Raw genomic sequence first — 22,539 nt, 5'->3', positions numbered from 1 at the left:
CCCCTTGTGGTTGAATGCTGAGCCAACCCCGAGTCTCGATTTTATACAGACTCTGACATCAAACAAGCGCCACTGATCACAGCTCTCTCTCTCTCTCTCTCTGAAGAGTAGACTGCCTTCTGGGTCATAGTGCCCAGTGTTTCCCATTTGCCACATACCCTTCCAGATATATATGTATATATATATATATATATATATATATATATATATATATATATATATATATATATATATATATATATATATAGGGTGCAAGATGCTAGCAGGCAAGGCATACATGGAACGCCATAACCAAGTGGCCGGCATAGTGTACAGGAACATCTGTGCGGAGTATAACCTGGAAGTCCCGAGGTCAAAATGGGAGATGCCCCCAAGGGTGGTGGAGAATGACCGAGCTAAGATCCTGTGGGACTTCCAGATACAGACGGACAAAATGGTGGTGGCTAACCAACCGGACATAGTGGTGGTAGACAAACAGAAGCAGACGGCCGTAGTGATCGATGTAGCGGTTCCGAATGACAGCAATATCAGGAAGAAGGAACACGAGAAGCTGGAGAAATACCAAGGGCTCAGAGAAGAGCTCGAGAGGATGTGGAGGGTGAAGGTAACGGTGGTCCCCGTGGTAATCGGAGCACTAGGTGCGGTGACTCCCAAGATAGGCGAGTGGCTCCAGCAGATCCCGGGAACAACATCGGAGATCTCTGTCCAGAAGAGCGCAGTCCTGGGAACAGCTAAGATACTGCGCAGGACCCTCAAGCTCCCAGGCCTCTGGTAGAGGACCCGAGCTTGAAGGATAAACCGCCCGCAGGGGCGTGCTGGGTGTTTTTTTATATATATATATATATATATATATATATATATATATATATATATATATATATATATATATATATATATATAAAGAAACATCTTGGATTACAAAAGACAAAATGTGCTGTTGTCACCACACCAACTTTTAACATCCAACTTTGTAAAGCATACAACTATAGGTAATTAATGAACCATTAGAAGTATGAATAAATCTTAAGTCATTAGTATTGAATGTTAATAATTCAATGCGCCAAGTCAGTTAGTGTGCAAAATGCTCTCATTTAACCAACCATATTGGAGTTTTATGCACTGGTTACATTTGAAGTTGTCCATCTTTGTTTAGGGACAGAACTTCTAAAACAACTTTGATCAAACATGATATTGATGTAGATGATCCAAAATCCAATTCAACAAAGATTTAAAGTAAGTCCGATTCTTACCCATGGCCTCGCCTTGGAGACCATATTGACCAAGCTGGTGCACCGCAGTATAAGAGGAAGTCTGATCTATTAAAGGAGCACTGCCAAGTCCCATTAAGTCCTTATAGACTGTAAGCATACCATCATTGGATTTGGTGCCAAATGCACTGGCTACATTTCAGTGACTTTTAAATATGGTTATTAATGAGCTGCAACGTTGTGCTGATTTTTTGGATGACGTGCTGGTATATAGTAGTGCCTAGAAAGATCATCTTTACCACATTTGTGTTTTGTGTTTTTACGAATAGCTAAATCTTGCAAAATAACATAACATGTCATCTCTTGGTAAGGTTGTGAGCCAAAGTCATGCGAGACCTGTTGATGCCAAGGTGTTAGCCATCAAGTAGTTCCCTGTTTCTACCACTATAAAGGAGCTTGTAGTTTGTTATTAGCATTATTTTTCCAACAAGGTTTTGACTATGGCATCATCTTTTGACTGATTTGCTAAAAGCCAGCAAAAAGAGCAAAATTGACTTTGTCTACTTTACAGCCAGCTTCTGTTAGCATCAAATCACTGTTGTGCTGTGCTTCTGTTTTGTTTGCACCCCACTTGGATGGACCATTTAAACTGCATGTGGATGAGGCACTCATCCAAGCTGACAAACAAGACCTTGAATGTCCGGTTAAAGCTTTCCCCCCCAAGAAGTTCCATTTTTACCAGCTGAATTATTCAACCACAGAACATTTTTTTAATTATTATTTTATTCAGCCTCTGAGCATCCTGATTTTGCTTCTCAATCAAATAGCTTCAAAAACCATGTTTTTAAAGTGCTGTATAAATAAAGGTATCTGCACACTGTTTTCTAGTATTTACGAGGACTTGTGACATCAAGTATTTACGCTGATTTTTCACATTGTGGCGATGCTAATTTTCAATTCATGGATGCAAGATGAAGGGTGAAGAGTTCACACACATTAAGCACTTCCTCTTTTGACACTTCTGATGTGTGAAAGTAGCTGTCATTGATATTGGCACAGAGTCACTGCTGCATGTGAGGCTGTGAACTTCATGCTCTCATTTAGAGCATCATATCAGAGCTTTTCAGTCAGGTCTGGAAATACATAAACTGTACTTTAACACACACACACACACACACACACACACACACACACACACACACACACACACACACACACACACACACACACACACACACACACACACACACACACACACACAAGAGCACTGTTAAGTTTCCAAACTGAGAAACTACAATAACTCAAAGCAATGACTCTGCTGTTATATATTCCTTTCTCATCTCAAAATGATGTCACATTCACCCTTCTACACTATTATACATTTTCCTCATCAGAAACTTTTAATTGAAATTGACTTAAGTTCTGCTGGCTGGGTTTCCGATTCACATTAGACCACCTTCGTCTGCAGTTCTCAGGTGGTTTTGTTAGGAGAAGTTCTGGGCCAATATTGTAGTGCAAATAAAGCTTGTGGCATTTTCTTTTTACTACTTTTCCCTAAAACTCATAGACGACGTAACACAACTGATCATGTCTCAGATATTAAAGTGGCATTTTTATGTGAATTAAGTTTAGCAATTAAACCTCTAAACAATATTTAAGTACTTATTTATTTAATATAATAAGGAGGTATTTCATGTGCTAAAATTTCCATTTCTGCTTACTAAGATTGTATGATTGCCTAGAAAGTGACTCATCAGTCACTTTATAAAATAAAAAGTTCAGCTGCAAGATAACACAAATATCTAACCAATCACGTGGCAGCATCTCAGTGCATTTAGGCATGGAGAAATGAGACGACCTGCTGAAGTTCAAGCTGAGCAATAGAATAGGAAAGGGCAGTGAGTTAACTGATTAAGCGACTAAATGATTAGGTGCGGCATGATTATTTGTGCCAGTCTAGCTGATCTACTGGGATTTTCCCACACAGTCTGCCCTAAGGTTTACAGAGAATGGTCCAAAAAAGAAAAAATGTCTAGTGGGCAGCAGTTCTCTGGAGGAAATGGTTTGTTAATGCCTGAGGTCAGAGGAGACTGGTCAGACTGCTTCAAGCTGATAGGAAGTTAACAGTGACTTAAATACCCACTCCATACAATAAGGTATGCTTAATGGCATCTCTGAACACTCGTCATGTCAGTCTCTGAAGTGGGTGGATTACAACAGCAGAAAACCAAAAGAGCAAAATCTCTTAGGAATGTTTCCAACACCTTGAAGAATGTATCTGATGAAGAATTAAAGCAGTTAGGAAGGAAAGAGCTGACCGTTTAAGACATGAGCAAAAACAAGTCTAAAGTCTTTGGCCAACGTCATAACATGCATGTAGTGCAAGCCTGGCTCTGCCTGGGGCTTGAATCAAAGATGTTCTTGCTGAGACACAACAGATCATGTATATGAGATGACTGTATAACATTCTAGTTTTGCCGTTGTGTGTGTATTTAAACTCACAAAATGTATTTTTGCACCAGCGCTCATAGGTCAGTAGGTTGTTCCACTGCACCACACGTGTAGCAAGCTGAGAGAACAAAACAAAAAGCATCTCCACTTAGTGGCTGCGTTACCTAGTTACAGCATTAAGCAGTAAATGCAAATGCTAATGCGGCGCAAGCAATAAATCACTAGCCATTAACCTTGTTAAATATGCAGATTTACCTCCCATCAGAATAAACTATTTCTACAGGGGTAAACACAAATTTTTTTAAGCTTGAGTAATCAATGCAAATACATCGAGTGTCCTGAAAAATACCAAAACAAGAAGTTTTCCACCATCCTTGAAGGTGTGCAAAAATGTAAATAAAAAATAATCTTTTCAATGTCATAAAAAAGGGTCAAGAACGAGCAAAAGCATTTGTGTCAGACACCTGAGCTACATTTAGAGTTTCATATACCGTGACGGTGTCATGAGGTGGAGATAAAGTGTGTATTTGTCTGAATTTACAGGAATTTTAACAACTGATGTATGACGGGGAAAAAAAATAATTAATTATTTTTTGTTGTTGTAATAAAATCTTAATGAGCTTGTAGCAATGTGAGTTTAGTTCTGGGGAGACTGAACATTACCTATCGCTGTTTTTTTTTACTCCTAACGCATGCAAACACACCTCTGACACCTTTTCAAACCAAATTCGTAATTTGCATTATTGTGATCCTGATAATTGCTTTTAGTGTTCATTTTTTTTTTATTCAGGGAGAGCTGACTGCATCTGTTAGAGAAAGCCTTTATTTAATTTGCAACAGCGTTGTGATTTCTGGTGTCTAACACTTGAATTCCCCTACAGTACAAGCACTGACAAGCAGCAGGCATTCCTCTGTGTTTGAGCTCTGTAAAGAGTAATCTCAGGCAGCACTCAGTCCAAAACAGACCCTCCTGTGAGTTCATGATTGTACCCCTTCACTGACCATGACTGACTGGCACTGCTAATGCACAGGAACTGGACACAACCCAGCCAGTGTTGTCACTGTTTACACAAAACATGCAGTCTCGTTTTTGCTTTTTTGTGTTTTTCACATACTCACTTTTACCCAAAAATGTGGAGAACTATGTTACCACCAGCTGAGGTGAGGTTGGATCAACCCTCTGGTGAGACTGCAAGCTCTGACTGTGAGATTTATGTAAGGACACTTGGAAATGCTCTATTAAATAAGCAGAAAACACACAGGTGCACTCAAACCTTGTATTTGAACAATGTTACCAGAATCATAAAGCGGTGTATTGTTTGTTTCCTGGTTGATTTTTCTGTGTTAAAAGCCTCCCTGTGGCCCACTTTGACTGCAGCAGCAGTAGCAGCATGGGGGGATTTCTATGACTCTGTTTGTGTTATCTCCTCTCATCTCTAAACGCATGGTAGCACAGCACATCAGAAAGCCACCTATAAGCTCACAATGGAACTGAAAGTCCTATTTTTAGTCAGTTGATAAAGTATCCACTGTGCGTTAAAGCTGATCATTATAGAACATGCATGTGGTATACTGTAAGTTCTACTTTTCTTAAATATATATATAGACAGAGATACTGAGAGGAGTGAGAGTTCAAAAAGGTAGAGTTTTCTGGGCAGGAAATCAATCAAAGCAGGGAAACAAACCTGATGGAATGAGCAGGAACCAGGAGAAATGGGCAGAATCAAAAATCATTAGGAGGCTTAGAGGTATAACCAAACCAGGGTGCACACTGTGCCATTGTAGGTTGGTCCAGACCAGTGTGGAGAACAAACACATCAAAGAACCAAGCCAATATCTTTGGTAATGGCTCCAAAATTGTGGATAGGCTTAAAGTTACCCAGTTTAACCTGGAACAAACTTCCAACTTTTTCAGAAATTCAGGAAATAACTGCTGCTGTGTCACACAGTGTGTCCCACAGCCAACAATAACAGGAATATAGCTTGAAATGTTGCCAGTTTGTAATCATTGCTATCCATCTGATGGCCTTTAGATAGAATGCGGGTTCAGGGCTCCTCTTATCCAGAATGAATGAATGAATGAATGAATGCTTTATTGGCCATATGCAGGTTGCCCCACAGAGGAATAGGACCCCCCGACTTACACACACAACAACAAGACAACACAAGGGAATACAGTCGGAGATCGGCAGCGTTGGGAGAATAACACTGAAAAAATTACACAACATTGGGAAAAGTACAAGAGGGAAAAAAAGAGACCTCTTCACACGCTGGGCAACCTATGGGAGGACAGCATGAGAACAGGAAACAAAAAAAACTCCTCTGCACAGAGAGCACATTAATGTCCACATCACAACATCAGAGCACATGACAAGCCACAGGGGATGGATAGGGGGGTGGGGGGTGATTCGAAGGAACACAGCAGTCGTCCTGCACCATGCTACCATTTCAGCGCGGCACGCAGACCCGCTGCCTTCCCCCGCAGGAACAAGCATCGAAGGCGTTTGGAAGGGAGGGGGATGAGTGCGTGCTTATCAGTGTAAATGTATGTGTGTGCATGTCCATAGTTCAGCTGAGACAGTGTCCTTCGCTGTATCAGGCTAAGTAAACAGTCCTCCAGCCGATCCAGGTGTCCTTCATGGGATGGCAAGAATAGTCATCACACAGTCGTTATCAGGGAGTTGTTTTGGTGGGCTCCAGCCTTGGGCCTGAGCAGCTGGCGCCGTGGTGTCCAAATGTAGAATATTGTTGATTTCTCCTTTATGCGAGCAGCGAATTTAGCACTCTGACACTGGGGCCTCGATTTCCCGTTGGAGCGCTGCGAGCCTCCCCATGATGGTATCAAGCTTCTGTTCCGTGGTGTTGTCATTCTTTTGGTTCTGAGACCCCACAGCTGCAGTGAGCCGTTCTGCGATGTTATCCAACTTTCGCTCAAGGGTGTTATTGTGAGCAGGCCCCTCTCTGATGTATCCCATCATACGCTCAATGGTGTTAGTTTGAGTCTTCACGGCAGCTGTAAGCGTCTCCAAGGTGTTAACCATGCTGCGTTCGGTGTGGGAGGCCGCGCCTCGTCCCATCGCTTCAATTCCAGCGGTCAGCTTAGGGGGGGTTTGAACAGCCGGTTCCGCTCTCTTATTTCTCCGATAAGTCAGGGCCAAGCTCTGTTTCTATTATATTGACTGACGTGCCTATTGTGGTATGAAGGAGGGGGAGTTTTATCAGATTTTTCAAGGATGTGTTGATTTTAAGCAGTTAGAGAGTGGGTACATTCTCTTAATATACCAACATTTGTTTCCCCACTGTTAACCTATTGCAATTTAATTCAATTTCACTTCAGTTTTATCTATATAGTGACAGATCCCATCATAGATCGTAGTTGCCTTAAGGTGTGTTATATTGTGAGGTAAACATCATACAATAATGCAGAAAAACCCTAACAATCAAATTATCACCTAAAAGTAGGCACTTGGCAAGAGCAGGAAGGAAAAACTCCCTTTTAACAGGAAGAAACCTCCAGCAGAACCAGACTCAGGAAGGGGCGGGGCCATCTGCCACAACCAATTGCAGGTGAGGGGAGGGAGACACAACAAAAGACTGAAATTGTCTTTTAAATGAGAAACATTTTCTTCCACTTATCCAATCCAGAGGGCTAGAGCTTATCCCAGCTGTTGTTGGGCAAAAGGTGAAGTACTCCCTGGACAGATAGCCAAATATTTACTTAATTGTTATTTCCTGGAGTGGGCCAGGATACTGACTACATCCTTTAGGTCATGGTGGTGAAGCCCACTGAGGCTGTGATGCCAGGAGCCCTGCTGGAGCGGGGCTGCAGAATTGTTTCCATGGCTGTTTATCTTTAAGATGGAGAAACCTAGTTATTTATTTAGTTATTTTTCTCCAGTTTAACTCTTTACCTTAGCTTGAGTTTGCCTTTAGTTTGACCAACTAATATTCACTGTAACTATGCTGAACAAAACTCCAGCTGTTAAGAAAAAGGGGAATAAAAGAGAGTTTGACTGTTGAACTGTTTAAAAGCTTTTTATTCCTCAGCCATCCTTAACAGACAAAAACCCAAATGAAATTAGCTGGTGGTTAAATGTGTGACACAAAATGTCTATACCAACAGAGATTTAAAAGAAAATCTAGTTGAGTTATTGCAGCAGGAGTGTAGTCTGTGTGATGTCCTTCATGACTGTGTCAAGGAGATGCAACATGGATACAAATAATGAAAGAATTAAAGCTGTGCAGGGACTCGGTAGATTGTATCATCGTCTACATTCATCAAACCTGGTGTCATACCCAAGTTTATTATGTTCATTCAGTAAAGTGCTGCTTGCAATGAACTTGCAGTCACACAAACACCTTTACAGCTGAACGTTTCTCTTAGAAAGATGACCTTGCACAGAGAGAGACAGAGAAAGCCAGCAACACAGTTTTTGACTTTCGGCTGGTGACTGTGGCTCCATCCACACATACATGGGTATTTTTTAAGCCAGATTTTCTGCTTTAGCATTGCGTAAGTATTCTAAAGGCCTCACATAATAAATTGTTTGAAACAATATATGAGAGAAGTTTTTTTTTTCATGGGTTTACCTCAGTTTAACTGATTGAACGGTGATACATCCTGACTAGCCAGTTTAAAAATCAACCTCCTGCTGACTAGTACATTTAAGAGAGAATAGCCTTTTTATTGTCATTGTACATGTACAATGAAATTATGGGAGTATGGAATCAGCTATTTTAAAAAAAAAGTCATCTCAAGTCACCAACTTTATCAAACTAACATTTTCTAGTTGGTAGGTACTTTTTGGGTTTGTTTTGTTCTCACTGAAAACAGCTTCCTTCCTCATTTCCTTTCAGAAATGAGTGATCCAACACATACACCCAGAAATGCAAAACAATGGTGTGAAAGACTAAACTGCTCTGAATGGTTGGGGAGGAAAACACAGATTAGTGCAGCTTTAATTGAAATGCTGCAAAAGTAATTGAGAGCAGGCTGTTCTGTCGACCTGCTAAAGACACTTAATTTCACTCTTACATAGTTGCACTTTCTCCATCAAGTCCATCAAGAGCACTTTTTGAGGCAACCGTTTAGTTATTGTGGTCAATTCTTTTTATTCGTGATTAATGACAGCTGTAGCAGCCGAGGCCAAATGGGGCAAACCCGAACCAGGGCAGATCCCTTGTTGTCGTGAGTGTCAACCCTCCCTCTCCACCTACCCAAAATTACTGCTGCGGGGAACTGCTCCTTCTTATCCAAGTGTTTATGACATGAGACACAAGAGAAGTGACCAAGCTGAGCAGCTAGGTCAGCCACGTTTGGAAACTGGAGCCTTAAATAATCCCCAACTGCTGAAGTAAATATACATAGCTCATACAAAGAAGAGCTATTGTATTAAGACCTGATATGCACCGAAGTGCTACATGAATAATACTGAAGTAACCTGAAATCTATTTCCATAAGATAGTTCATCATAAAATGCATATTTTTATACATTTGTACAAACAAAAAATACTTATTTTTCTTATTCTTAGAGATTATGTAACAGATTTATTTGTTATATTGGAATCACATTAGAGTTTCTACTACTCCAAAGAGCATGGCAAAGGAAAAAGAAAGCATCTATATATACAGCACAATATGATCTTATGGATTGAGTCTGCATCATAAATTAGAGAAAAAACAATTAAATATTGCAGAAATAATAATATAATAAAATGATGTGTGCAAGAGTGAAATCTGATGACTTCTTTCACTGCTTTGTATGATCTGAAGGCTGGACTGGAGTACAATGAGAAACTCAAATATAGGACACATGTTGAGCGGCAGAGTGCGTCCCACTGCAGCGTGCTCCAGTCGGGTCTGATGGGATATGGTGCCTTCTGCTCTGCCAATCGGCTCTCGAAGGTCTCCATCTAAAAATGTATTGGGAGAGGTACTATTTACAACTGGAGGTTCGCTAAGCTCAAACTTTCCAAATCCGATGATCATATGAAGGCGTGATCGCCACCATGTAGGGGATTGTGCCACTTTTTAGAGGGATGTGTCCCATTTTTTAGGAGACCCTCGCTGTGCAGATTCTGTAGGTCGCTGAAGTGAAGCATTTCAGCATGCGACTGAGGCAAAAGAGGAAAGAACGTCAGCTCTAAATACACTGTGTAAATCACTTTTTTTATTCCCTTGGAGGAAAATATGACAGGAAAAGAGCTAAGTGGTGATGATAACTGTTGACTGCTAAGGCTGGTGTTACTGTGGTCAGACTCATTTTAGCTGAAGTGGAAGCAGACAAATCCATTTAAAAACTGAATGTCTAGATAGGGAATTCACTTTGACCAGTAACTGGTTTTATCAGCCCTTTTAAAAGCTGGAACCAGTCCATACTTTTAGCAGGAAAGGTAAGATGCATTTAGAAGTGGTAAAGATTCTGCAGTAAGATGCAGAATAGTATGCACAATGCACATCGTTCTCTTTCATGCCACTACAGTGTCACAGATGGCCTCATTTTAAAATGAAAGGAGGGCTAGCTTGGGAGACAGACTGCAAACATTTTTAAGGGCATGCCGCTCAGAGATATGTGGAGAAGAATAAGACCTTATAATGTAAGTATGTGAGGTGAGATTTACTGGATTTACTGCCTCCTGGAGGTATAGGCTGTCTGATTTTGAGTGTGTATGTTTGCTTACACGCTCTATGTGTGAGGCTTGTGTGGTGAAAGAGACGTGGGGTGACAGCATGAAGAGGTGAGCAGCCTAATCCTCTGTGGGCAGACAAGTGCTAATAGCACACATCAGTGCTGGTGCGGGTGAAGCCTCGGGGAGTGTTAAAACGAGAGGTTATTGAGCAGGACAGACACAGGGTTCATGTTTGGAACAAGCATGGCTAAAATTGCATCAGCTTATCAGCAGTATCTAAAAATCAAGGCTTGGAGAAACGTGCTAGAAATGCAGGATATGTGAACTGGAGCTACACATTTCAGGAACAATGTGCATGAGACTGCATGAACAAAACACTTCTCTGCTCATTTCCAGTGAAGACTCACTTTCATCAAAGAGTATTTGCCCACTCTGAGCTCCAGATCCTGAAAGTTTGCTCGTCATTAAAAAATAAATGATAATTACAAAAAAATGTTATCAGCGATAGATAGATAGATAGATAGATAGATAGATAGATAGATAGATAGATAGATAGATAGATAGATAGATAGATAGATAGATAGATAGATAGATAGATAGATAGATAGATAGAGAGTCACGGTGCTCGTTCGTTCTAACTCATCACTTTTAAATGTTTTTGTCCTTATTTGTCCACTAAGGGGAGCTGGTGGGTGAAGGGCATGTAAGAAATCTGATTTCTTTCACTGCTTTGTATGATCTGAAGGCTGGACTGGAGTACAATGAGAAACTTAAATATAGGACACATGTTGAGCGACATTCAATGGTCAGAATATACAGTTTGCAGTTTGCATAATGTAAGAAGTCATTCACTGCTGGAAAACACTTTAAACAATAGAGTGTGGTTAGTTATGTCATGTTGTGTTATGTGATGTACAAAAGTACAGGATAAAAAACATACTGAAGTCAGTACTACAGAACACAAGAGTAATGTTGTACATGTACAACATTACTCTTGTGTGTACTGGAATGACAGCATGCAGCTTGTGTCTTTGCATAGATGCTGTATGTGACAGCCTGACCCAGTCAAGGATAATGTTAAAAAAACAAGATAATATAGATTTAAAAGTTGATAACTTGACATTGTTTCACCTGGACAGACACACACACACTGCAAACTTTCTAAGCTGTTGTGTTCTGCTAATCAGTACTCAAGTCTAATAAAACGACAAAAGACAAAACGACAGTTTATAAAACTTACAGAACGCTTTCTCTCACTAATTTTCTATGTCGGAATTTCCTGGACTTTTTCCTCCCTCTGTACTAAGCCGACGCCTCCTTCAATGTGCTATACATTCTTGGTCACAAATGCGGTTTTTACGCACGGAGACATCATGGGTTTGCGCGCTCTCTTGACCTCGCTCTGCCTCGTTTTAAACTGCTGGAGCGGAGCGTCGACCTTCGAGCTGACAATACTCCACACCAATGACAACCATGCACGAATCGAGGAGACCGGCAAGGACTCGGGAAAGTGTCGAGCAGAGCGTCCCTGCTTCGCTGGTGTGGCCAGGAGGTTCACGAAAGTGACCGAGATCAGAAAAAAAGAGACGAACGTGGTGTTTCTGGATGCTGGAGACCAATTCCAAGGGACTGTCTGGTTCAACAACTATAATGGCGCTGAAGCCGCACACTTTATGAACAAACTTGGTTATGATGTTATGGCAAGTATTCTTTTAATTTCTATGTTGTTTGGAAACTTTTTGTGTGTTAAAGTGGTTCAAGTTTGTATTTTTCGAAGATAAGTTTCTTTAAAAAGTCAATTATGTGTTCATTTTTAAATTTTAGTAAATCATTATATTTAATGAGTTAATAAAGTAGTTGAAGTTCTTTTTTTTTGTCACATAGGCTTTTGGAAATCACGAGTTTGACAATGGAGTGGAGGGTCTCATTCAACCCTTTCTCCAGAATATAAATTTCTCTGTGGTCAGTGCAAATATTAAACCCGACCAAACCCTGGCAGAGCTTCATAAATACTACAGTCCCTACAAAGTTATCAGTGTGGGCTCAGAGAAAGTAGCTGTGGTTGGCTATACCTCAGCAGAGACGCCATTCTTATCCAGGCCAGGTAAATCTGTTCCAATGATGTCCCGCCCAATGCCCATGCTTTGTTTTTCCAGTTCGTGGATGAAGCTGGATCACAATCAGGATAATATCACTCAAATAAAACTCTCTTTCTTTATAAAGCGTCGCTGATTGTTGGTGTTTTCAGCTACATTACCAGATGTCTTGCCTTGTAATAACAACTTTCAAATTGTTATCCAGTATTTAGACGTTTTATTCACCAGTGTTTTGAAATGTGCACTGCTTGCTTGCACCCATCCGTCCCCTATTTCCTGTGCGTGTTAGGCAAACATCTCAAGTTCAAAGATGAGGTGGAGTCACTTCAAGCTCAAGTAAATAAGCTGGAAAGTCTGGGCTATAATAAAATCATTGCCCTGGGACACTCTGGTTTTGTTGTGGATCAAGACATAGCGAGACGCGTGAGAGGGGTGGATGTTGTTGTTGGAGGGCATACCAACACGTTCCTCTACACAGGTATCTCTATCCTGTTCTATTGTTATTTATTATAGTGTTTATCCAGAGCGGGTTGGGTTTATCCAGCTGTCTCCAGACACAAAAACTGCATTTCACACATGCAACAAACCAATTTAAAGGAATGGCATGCTTCTAAGGCTACAAACCACAACATTTTCTTTCTCTGCAGGAACGCCCCCATCTTCCGAAGTGCCAGCTGGCCCATATCCTTTTATAGTAAAATCCAACCATGGAAGAGACGTGCCAGTGGTCCAGGCTTACGCCTTTGGGAAATATCTTGGACACTTAAAAGTGACTTTTGATGATGCTGGCAATGTCATCAAAGCCGTTGGAAATCCCATCCTAATGGACAGCAGCATACCTCAAGGTAGACTAAAATATCAGATTACACTGTACACATGTTACTGTTTGAAAAGTCGAAACCATTCACTGAACCAAATAAGATTTTATCATGTTAAAATTTCTCAGTGTTCCTGGAAGTGTATTAAGGATTTGGGAAATGAGGCAAAAGTTTTATCTCTGTGAACACAAAAGAAATTGGATATAATCAGAAGCGGCAATGAGACTAAATTACTCTGAAAGAGAGAGAAAACTTTTTTAAAAGCTGGGTAAGCTCTTTAGTAAGCATTCCTGCTCCTGACGCAGAACATGAACTTTAGTGATCATTTCTTATCTCATATTTGTTTACATTACCAGGTAACTTGTTATTACTGGATTTTGATGCACACACCCATCCTTGAGTGGTGGAAAATGTTTGCACATACTTACAGCAAAGTGGGGCAAAATTGCATTGTCCAAGACTCATCACAATATCAACAAATCTTCAGTGTTAAATTCCTTTGCTGACAGTTGAACATCCAGTGGTACATAGAGGTAAAAACTGCTTTAGCTCATTTGTCTCAGTATGAAAAGAATAACAAAAACACAACACAGGACTCAGGCTCTCCCATCACATCCATTTTCTAGTAAAACTTTACATGTGCTCACACAAATAAGAACTTTAACATTACTTACCTTTTTGAAAGATACTTCTTGTTGTTTAATGAAGTGTATTATACTCATTAAATTAAACTAGTTAGCACCTTATATCTTATATAATCTATGAATATATGTTGCAGCCACTTTCTTGGGTACAACTGCTCACTAACACAAATATCTAATCATCCAATGACTTGTTTTGCTTTTGTTTTGTTTTTTTGTCTGTCCTGTTTGGTTCTTCAGCCGTCAGAATTGATGTCTGAAGGCCAACAAAGATACCCAATGGATTTACTTTACCAAGTGGATCATGACTTGCCGTATTGGTCCATTTGATCGACTTTTGTTGTTATTATTTATTTTATTTTATTTTCAGCTGTTACAAACAGGACAGACATACCTAGGGGATAGGAAAGGGAGAAAGAAAGATGAAGGAGAAGAAAAACAGGGGAAGAGAGACAGTGAGAAAGGTCACTTAAAAAGAAATGCAAATCTGTGCATTTTGACATGTAGACATGGTTAAGATGACCTGCTGAAGTTCTAAGTGAGCACCAGAGTGAAAAAGAAATGTGATTTAAGTGACGTTGAATGTGGGTTGGTTGGCACATGGACTCGGCTGACTATTATAGAAAATGCTGATGTATTGGGATTTTCCCACCTAAGCTTGCTTTCCCGTACAGCCAGGCTTACAGAGACAGAAACAGTAACAATCACCACTTGTTACAACCAAGATCTGCAGGACATGTTGAACCTTGAAGCAGATGGCTACAGCAGCAATATGTCATTCAATATGACATTGTAACTATGATTTGCAATCTCATATTGAAAAAGTGGAGTTGTTCCTTGCTTTACAAATGCAATGTTACCATATTTGTGTAAATTCTTCATTAGAGCTCCAGGATTATCTATTTGCTCTCAGGGATTTACTCAAAATCCAATAATCTAGATTTTTTTTCTCCAACAGTCACGATCTGTGTTTTTTTTCTTCTTCTTTGTTTTGTTTTGTTTCAGATGCGGAGATCCTTGCTGATGTTAATAAGTGGAAAACAGACTTGGCTCAATACTCGACTAAGTATGTGGGCCAAACCTTAGTCTACCTCAACGGGTCATTTGAAGAGTGCCGATTTCGGGAGTGTAACCTGGGAAACCTAATCTGTGATGCCATGGTAAAAGTTACAGGCATTTTTCACTTAGTTAACATGAGTTAAGTGTGAATTAGTGGTTATAAAAGGACTGCGTGATTTTTAAGGAAGGTGATTGATCATAACAGATATTTATGATGATAAAAGGTGACGACAAACAGCCAGAAGCAAAGAGAATTTCTCTGTCATATAATACGTCTCTTTTGCATTTACAGGTGTATCACAATATGAGGCATTCAACTGGGGAGCAGTGGAATCATGTAAGCTTGTGTATGCTGAATAGTGGGGGCATACGGACAGCGATAGACGAACGCTACAGAAATGGTAGATTTTTTTTTTCCTTTGTGCAGAATTGCCGAGTTCTTAATTCACCTTGAAGTGTTTTGTAATCTGCTGTTATTTACCTTTATATGTTGTCCTTTTAGGCTCCATAACAATGGAGGAGATCCTCACCGTGTTACCATTTGGAGGAACCTGTGACTTGGTCCAAATAAAAGGCTCAACAATAAAAAAGGCATTTGAACACTCTGTTCACAGATATGGAAGTGGAAGAAAGACTGGAGAATTTCTTCAGGTCTCAGGTCTGTGCTCCTCTGCTAACACAGAATAGTTTAATAATCTTTTATAACAAAGGGTTAGAAATACATATCTAACATGTGCTTACAAAAATTGCACTGAAAGCATTGCTCAGCTGCAGGTGTGCCTAGTTTTGTAACAGGACATTAAATAGCATGTTATATGAATCAGTTCCTAAAGTAACCGTAATGCACATGTGTATTTAGTGCAGTGTGAAAACAATAATCAGTGGCTTTATGAGGTAGTTGAGGTAGTGTTTGTTGTCTCATCTTAGTAGACAACCCACTGTCTCCAGCCTTACACTAAACATAAAATGCTGTTGATGTTCTCCCAAAAGTATTTTAATTTGTGTTTTACTAATTCTAAGTAAACAGGACTGTGGTGGGGCGTGGTTCGTGGTGCGGCTGCGGGGTGAGGCTGAGCTCAGTCAGCTCATCACGCCTCCCCTGCATGAAAGAAGAATGAACTGGGGCCCGTTCTTCGTACGTCGCTTACTACATCCAAGATCAAATGACACATCCAAGATCAAATCATCGCGCTAACCGTGAGCTCGCTAATCCGGTTCCCCGAACACACCTGCTGTTGACGATTACTACAGCTGGACGCAGGAATGTGACATCACTGGGTGTCGTAAAAGGGGCTACGCATCGATAGTAGAAACATTGATCGGCAACCCGCTGATTGGTCGGCGAAAATGTCCAAGGGGCGTGCTCGGTATTTTCCGGCAGCAGAGCAAGAACTCATGAGTGAGGGATTTCAGGAGTTTCAGAGTTTAATTAAAACGCAAGAGAACACTGCAAAGGCTGCAAAAGCAAGGAGAGAGGGCTGGCAGAAAGTTGCTGACAAATCAAACTCGTAGGTAATTTAATAATAATAATAATAATAATGGATTGGGTTTATATAGCGCTTTCCAAGGCACCCAAAGCGCTTTACGATACCACTATTCATTCACTCCCACATTCACACACTGGTGGAGGCAGCTACGGTTGTAGCCAGGCTGCCATATCGCGCCATCGGCCCCTCTGGCCAACACCAGTAGGCGGTAGGGTAGATCTATCATATGACACTATATTGTCCAATATCATATGGCATTATATTATATTATAATATGTTATATTATATCCCCTTTCACATTAGAGCCACAACAGGACCCACAAGAACATGGGAACAAGTAAAAGTGGAATACAGGAGTATTCTACAGAATGGTAATATTTATCTCTTAGATTGCTTTGCGTCTCTTGGCAAGGTAATACTGGCCTGTAATACTCTGTTAGTTTGTTCATAACAGCAACCAAGAAAAGGGCAGAGGAAAAAAAGACAGGTGGTGGTCCTGCACCCCCTCGTCAACAAGTTGGTTAAGTAAATAATACCCTCACGGGAATATCGATATCTCTCTATGAGCACACTGTCGCGCTGAGCTAAAGGATCCTGTCTGTCCCGCAATATACGCTGAATTCTGAGGACTCTCCTTATCAATCTTGCACCTTCCGCAATGGGTTGGTCGCGTATACGGACAGGACATGGCTGCGACAGGCTTCCCAAATCCACCTTCGCTTTTATAGCCGCGGTCTCTCATCTTGATTACACGAAGTAATTTACAATTACTACTCTGAAATATGAATTACATCTGTAATAATCACATACATGTAATAGAATGTTAATAGTACATTTCCCTTTTTTAGGAAATGACCTGTATGTATCTGTGTGACATCAATAAAAGGATCAAGTGCTGCATTATCTTTAGTTACATTGATAATATTTATTTATGGTGAAACAGTGGAAAAATATCGCTGTTGCTTTCGTATAAATGAAGCGGACATACCTGCGTGGCCGCGATCTAATCCTGTTTACATAAAGTAAACCTGCTCCCGAGCAGGTTTACGCTTACGGCTCTGTTGCTATGACAGCAAGTCCCGGATGAGCTTCGGGGAACCGACTGATCCAGGATCACGCGAAATCGTCAACAATCTAATCCGGCTAACCTACTTAGCGAGGTACGAAGAACGGGCCCCTGGGTCCTGACGTTGTTGTTGTTGTTGTTGTTTTGTACGTGTGGCTGGAAAGCTGCAGCCGAGAGTTGTAGAGAACAACAAGTGGTAAAAAAGAGAGTGAAACGTGTGAAGAATGTGGTCGAGTTTGTCATTGCATCGCATGCCACAAGGACACACTAGTCTCTTTATATAAATGTAAACACTATGCCATTTTTCCCTTAAATTTCCAGGCATTCATGTGAAGTACGACCTCTCCAAGCCAGTGAACCAGCGTGTAGCATCGCTGTCATTGCTCTGCACAGAGTGCCGCGTGCCCAAGTATGAACCATTAGACCCACAGAAGACATACACCGTGGTCATGCCTTCATACATGGTGGGTGGAGGCGATAACTTTACAATGATTAAGAGGGAGTTACTGAAACATAATTCAGGTGGGTGGCAGACTCTTGTTCTAAATTTATAAGCAGTTTACCTCAGGCACTTAAAAGGACCTTTACTGCATCCAGCACCAGCATCCTCTTAGTCAAAAATCACACTGACCTCATTAAAAAATGACATTTTCAATTCAAAAGGTCAAAGGTCAACCTCACACTAACATCCCTAACATCATAATCAACTCGTAGCAAAGTACCTGGCAGCTGTGAGATCCCTCTACAGTTCCCCTTTCCTTGTTTTGCATAAAGCACAAGTTTTTCTATTTTGGAAAATGAATTACATCTTTTTGTCACGAAACCTTCGTTACTCATCTTGGTTACCGGATACACGTCTTTGGCAAATCGAATGCAAACGTGTTAAGTTTCAGTGTACCTTTGTGAGCTGGATGGATACGCTTACACGCCCTATGGGCTCGCTTTAATGTTCGATGTTGGAAAAGTCACGTTAGCAACTGTTCTGTTGTTTTTCCCTCGCCTTTGTGCATCCATCAAACTGCAGATAATGGTATTTCCACGCAATTGACATAACCGCACTCTTTGCATACATTTTGTTCTTATCGTGAAGCCAAAGTATTTTGGAAAAAAAACACAATCAAAGGATATCTGCATATCTTTATTTTAACATAGTTGTTGTTTCTTTGCATTGCATTGGAGGAGCGTGCATTTTAAATATCACTTTTGTGTAACTGTGGGAAGCAAATATTGCAATTGAGTTTAAAACTGATGCACGAATAATGATTACCGTATTTCCCGGACTACAGAGCGCACCTGAATATTAGCCGCACAAGCTAAAAGCAGGGGAAAATCCTGTTTTGTACATACATTAGCCGCACCTGACTAAAAGCCGCAGGTGTTTCAATGTTGACTTATCATATGTAAGAGAATATGCACAAATCGAATTGTCAGGAAAGAGATGGCTGTTTGGAGACACACCCCTTTTATTAATATTTTGAAAAACAAGTTATGGGTACATATTTGCATAACCTTTTAGGGTATGTGTACAAGTAGTGGTAATTACAAGTACAAAACATGTACTGTGCTTCATAAATGAGTAACAAATGTAGTACATAACAGTAACCTACAGCACACCAGAAAAATAGATTCAGACTACCTTTTAGGCTCAGGTGCAGTGACACGGCTTTAACAAGAAGAAAAGTCAGTCATTCACCACCATCTTTCTCTTCTTCCTGCGCACTAAAACCACCAAAGTCCTCTCCTCCAGTGTCGGAAACGAACAGGCTCAGGGTGGCTTCATCATCCACTCTCAGCTCCTTTCTTTCGTTGTCACTTTCAAAACCAAAGAAATCCTCATTGTCAGTGTCAGAGTCGAACACCTTCTGAAGAGCCTCCTCTCCATCAGGCAGCAGTCCAGCCCTTCGAAATCCGTTGGTGATCGTGGATGTTTTCACACTTTCCCACGCTGTCAGAATCCAGTGGTGGAGTTGGGCATAACTTGCTTTTTGCAAGTTTATCGCCGCTCATCATCCACGCCTCCAGCTGAACGCGTAGTGCTACTTTGAAGTTTGTTTTTCGCGCTACTTCGTACGGCACTACGTTGCCTGGCGGATGGACATGTGACTAACATACCACTCTTGAACTCCGATCCTTCCGCCAGGCAACGTAGTGCCGTACAACAGCGGAACAAACAAAACAAATCCGCTCATGGACAATCCATAGAAAAGCCGCACCTGACTAAAAGCCGCAGGGTTCAAAGCTTGTGCAAAAAGTAGCGGCTTATAGCCCGACAATTACGGTATTTGTGCATCACATTTGTTTTGAGACTATCACTTGTGATACTAAATTTGGGTACTGATTTTTTATATCCTCTTCGCTGCCAGACTGAATACTTGTGTGTTTGAAGCATCCAAGTTTAGACTTCTTCTTTGAAGGTGTTTCTGCTGCTGTGGTCCACTCCATACTCACACTCCCTTTAGAAATACATATAATCTAAATATATAAATAGAACAAAAGAGCTCATTTAGCAATCACTCCAAGACTTGGCAGACTGTTATAAAGGTTTGCAAACTTTAATGTTTCATAGTCATTTGTCCCTTGCTTTTTTTCTCCCTGGTGGAATGCAACCTGAGTCATGACCATTAATGTTTTTTTAAATAAAACATCACCACAGGAAGGAGCTAGACAGTGCTTTTCATGAATTAACTGGATTGTCTAAAGTGAAATTCTAACATCCTGTCCATGTTAAAATGGATGAATTCATCTGATAATGCCTAAAGTGAGAAACATTTTACGAGCGGACACTGAGAATTAACTGTGGCGCACTTGTCTGTGAAACGCATGGAAATGGGGAAAAACAACATATGGACCACACATGGAAACGCAGCCATATAACATCTGCTCTCAAGAGTTTATTCTGTGACTCAAAGTCCTGCAGTTGTTTTTAAACTTGACAACACACGTTGCAGTAAAATATCTCTGTAGTGGTATAGTGGAAAAGTTTTTGTTATCCTCAAGGCCGCACTAAAGAAGAAAAGAATAGCAGGATGTGGCTTGTGACATTTTCATTTCCAGCATTGCTTTAAGGGTTTTTGGCACTCTGGCACAGTTTATCGAAATGCTGAAACAACCATTGGACAGTTTTGCCGTAGCGCTTTGTATTAACACTTATGATTCTAAGCCTGAAAAGCTGATGATCTGCTGAGGGACATAGAAATCCATTGTTTTTGAGGATGGTTGAAGAACTCATATTAACTGTGGCAAACTTTCACACAGAGGTTGGATTTGTTTTGTTTTGTTTTTTAACTTTTTTTCCCACCCATTATTCAGAGACAGAAATGAACAACAAATCAAAGCCTGCTGTACCTGTAAACTCTTTAGTTCTCGATCTTTACTCTTGGGATTCTCTCCAGCAGGGATGTTTAAATCGTTTAAATATGTTTCTGCAGTTTTCTTTAAATTTTACAAAAATCACTCTTGAAATCGAGAATCGAGCATCATGAAGATGTTATTTATGTATTTTAATGATGTAATATTGATTCATTTAATGCCACTTTGAGATTTTTAAAAAAAAAAATTTGCCTTTTCTTGCAGGTGACTTGGACATTACCGTTTTTTCCAAGTACATCTCTGACATGAAGCGCGTGTTCCCTGCAGTAGAAGGCCGCATCACTTTCAGGAACTCTGCTGTCATTGCTTCATACAGTATTGGCTTGTTGCTGCTGAGTCTGTGTCTGTCTGTGACACTTTGATTGGCTTTTTACACTCTGGTAAACTGTGATAAATTGAAAAGCTCCAGGACTTGGTTAACTGTCTTTTCAGCTCGCTGCCCTCAAAGCTAACTAGAAGACAACAGGATTACAGGTTCAGCCTCGGGGTAGCCAGCATCCAGGTTGAAACTTATTATAACCCACAACGATTCAGCAACCCCCCAAAAAAGCATGAGCGACAGTCTTGTTTACTCAAACTGACACACAAATGTACCAAAAGAAACAACCTAAATATAAAAAGCAAAGTTATATTGAATGATAGAGCTTACTGATTGAAAGACGAGGGAGTGTATGAAGCTTGGTCAATTTTCTGAATGAGATTATTTTACAAAATAACAGTGGATAGTAAAAAGCACACAAAGCAACAACTATTCCAAATGATTTTCTTTAATTACCATTATTCAAATGCCTGAAAAACTGTGGTCAGGCAGAATGCACGTCATCTTTAAAAAGAATGATGTTTTCATCGGGTTACAAACATGAATGCATTACTGTGTAGAAACTGTGAGGACTTGTAAACAAGCCAGTGATTTGTTGTCATGAGGACCTGTTTGATCTGCATATATGCAAAGCTGAAAGATTCATCTGCACTGAGTTCATGAATTTGTCAGTACATCTAAAATTCATATTTACAAAAGTGCTTTTAAAATTCTAAGGATTTTTTTCCTACTTTTATTTTTACACATTGAAAATACCAAAAGAAAATCTATTATTCATTGTGCATTCTGTTCATCTTGTAGTCATTCCAACATAAACTTAACTTTAGTGGGCAAATGATTGTGCTCTTTAATGAAATATTAGTATAGTGATATGTATTTGCTTGCTATGATAACTCCTTTATTAGCAGTCAGCTATTAAGCTTGCAATATTTTACATTTCTCTCAATCAAATGCCATCTTCAAACTGACTGATTAGACATAAACCCAGCCTCAGGTTAGTGCATTCCTAGTGTTCTTCTTAAGCCCAGATAAATGAGTTGGGTTACATCAGGATGGGTATCCCATCTAAAAACTGTGCCAATTTAAATCCACTGTTTGGACCACTTGGAAAATGCAGCTGACAGTGCCTTTGCCTTCCCTCCTTATATTCCTTTCCACAAGTCTTGTCTCCCTATTCCTCCTGTCTGTCCTTTGTGATTATCTACCCACCCTGGTGCCTGCTTATCCCCTATCTGTTGGTCTGCTGCTCATTATTCATACTTCTGGTTTCCCTCAAGTGTAGGTTTTGGATTTTGTGTACTATGGATTTTTCCTTAGCCCAATAAAGGCTTTCCTTTTGCTGTTTATTTCCCTGCCTTGGTCATTTGTGTCCTCTCCACCTCCACCACACCTGAC

The 22,539-nt window shown here is 40.4% G+C and overlaps 1 protein-coding gene across 1 annotated transcript; it reads left to right on the top strand.

The window, feature by feature from the left end:
• Nucleotides 1–11,449: 11,449 nt before the first annotated feature.
• On the top strand, nt 11,450–22,490 carry LOC146552452 (snake venom 5'-nucleotidase-like). Its single transcript, XM_085257464.1, has 9 exons — nt 11,450–11,989; nt 12,174–12,393; nt 12,675–12,863; nt 13,033–13,230; nt 14,850–15,004; nt 15,196–15,304; nt 15,406–15,561; nt 17,778–17,978; nt 21,030–22,490. Exons 1-9 carry the CDS (start codon nt 11,612–11,614, stop codon nt 21,185–21,187), a joined length of 1,764 nt encoding a protein of 587 aa, XP_085113590.1. The 5' UTR covers nt 11,450–11,611; the 3' UTR covers nt 21,188–22,490.
• Nucleotides 22,491–22,539: the final 49 nt, after the last annotated feature.

The sequence above is a fragment of the Mchenga conophoros genome, linkage group LG19 (genome assembly GCF_057382185.1).
Source record: "Mchenga conophoros isolate Kocher_MC1m ecotype Shallow Benthic linkage group LG19, M_conophoros_male_GT1.1, whole genome shotgun sequence".
Taxonomy (NCBI): Eukaryota; Metazoa; Chordata; class Actinopteri; order Cichliformes; family Cichlidae; genus Mchenga; species Mchenga conophoros.
This window is presented reverse-complemented; position numbering and strand designations above follow the sequence as displayed.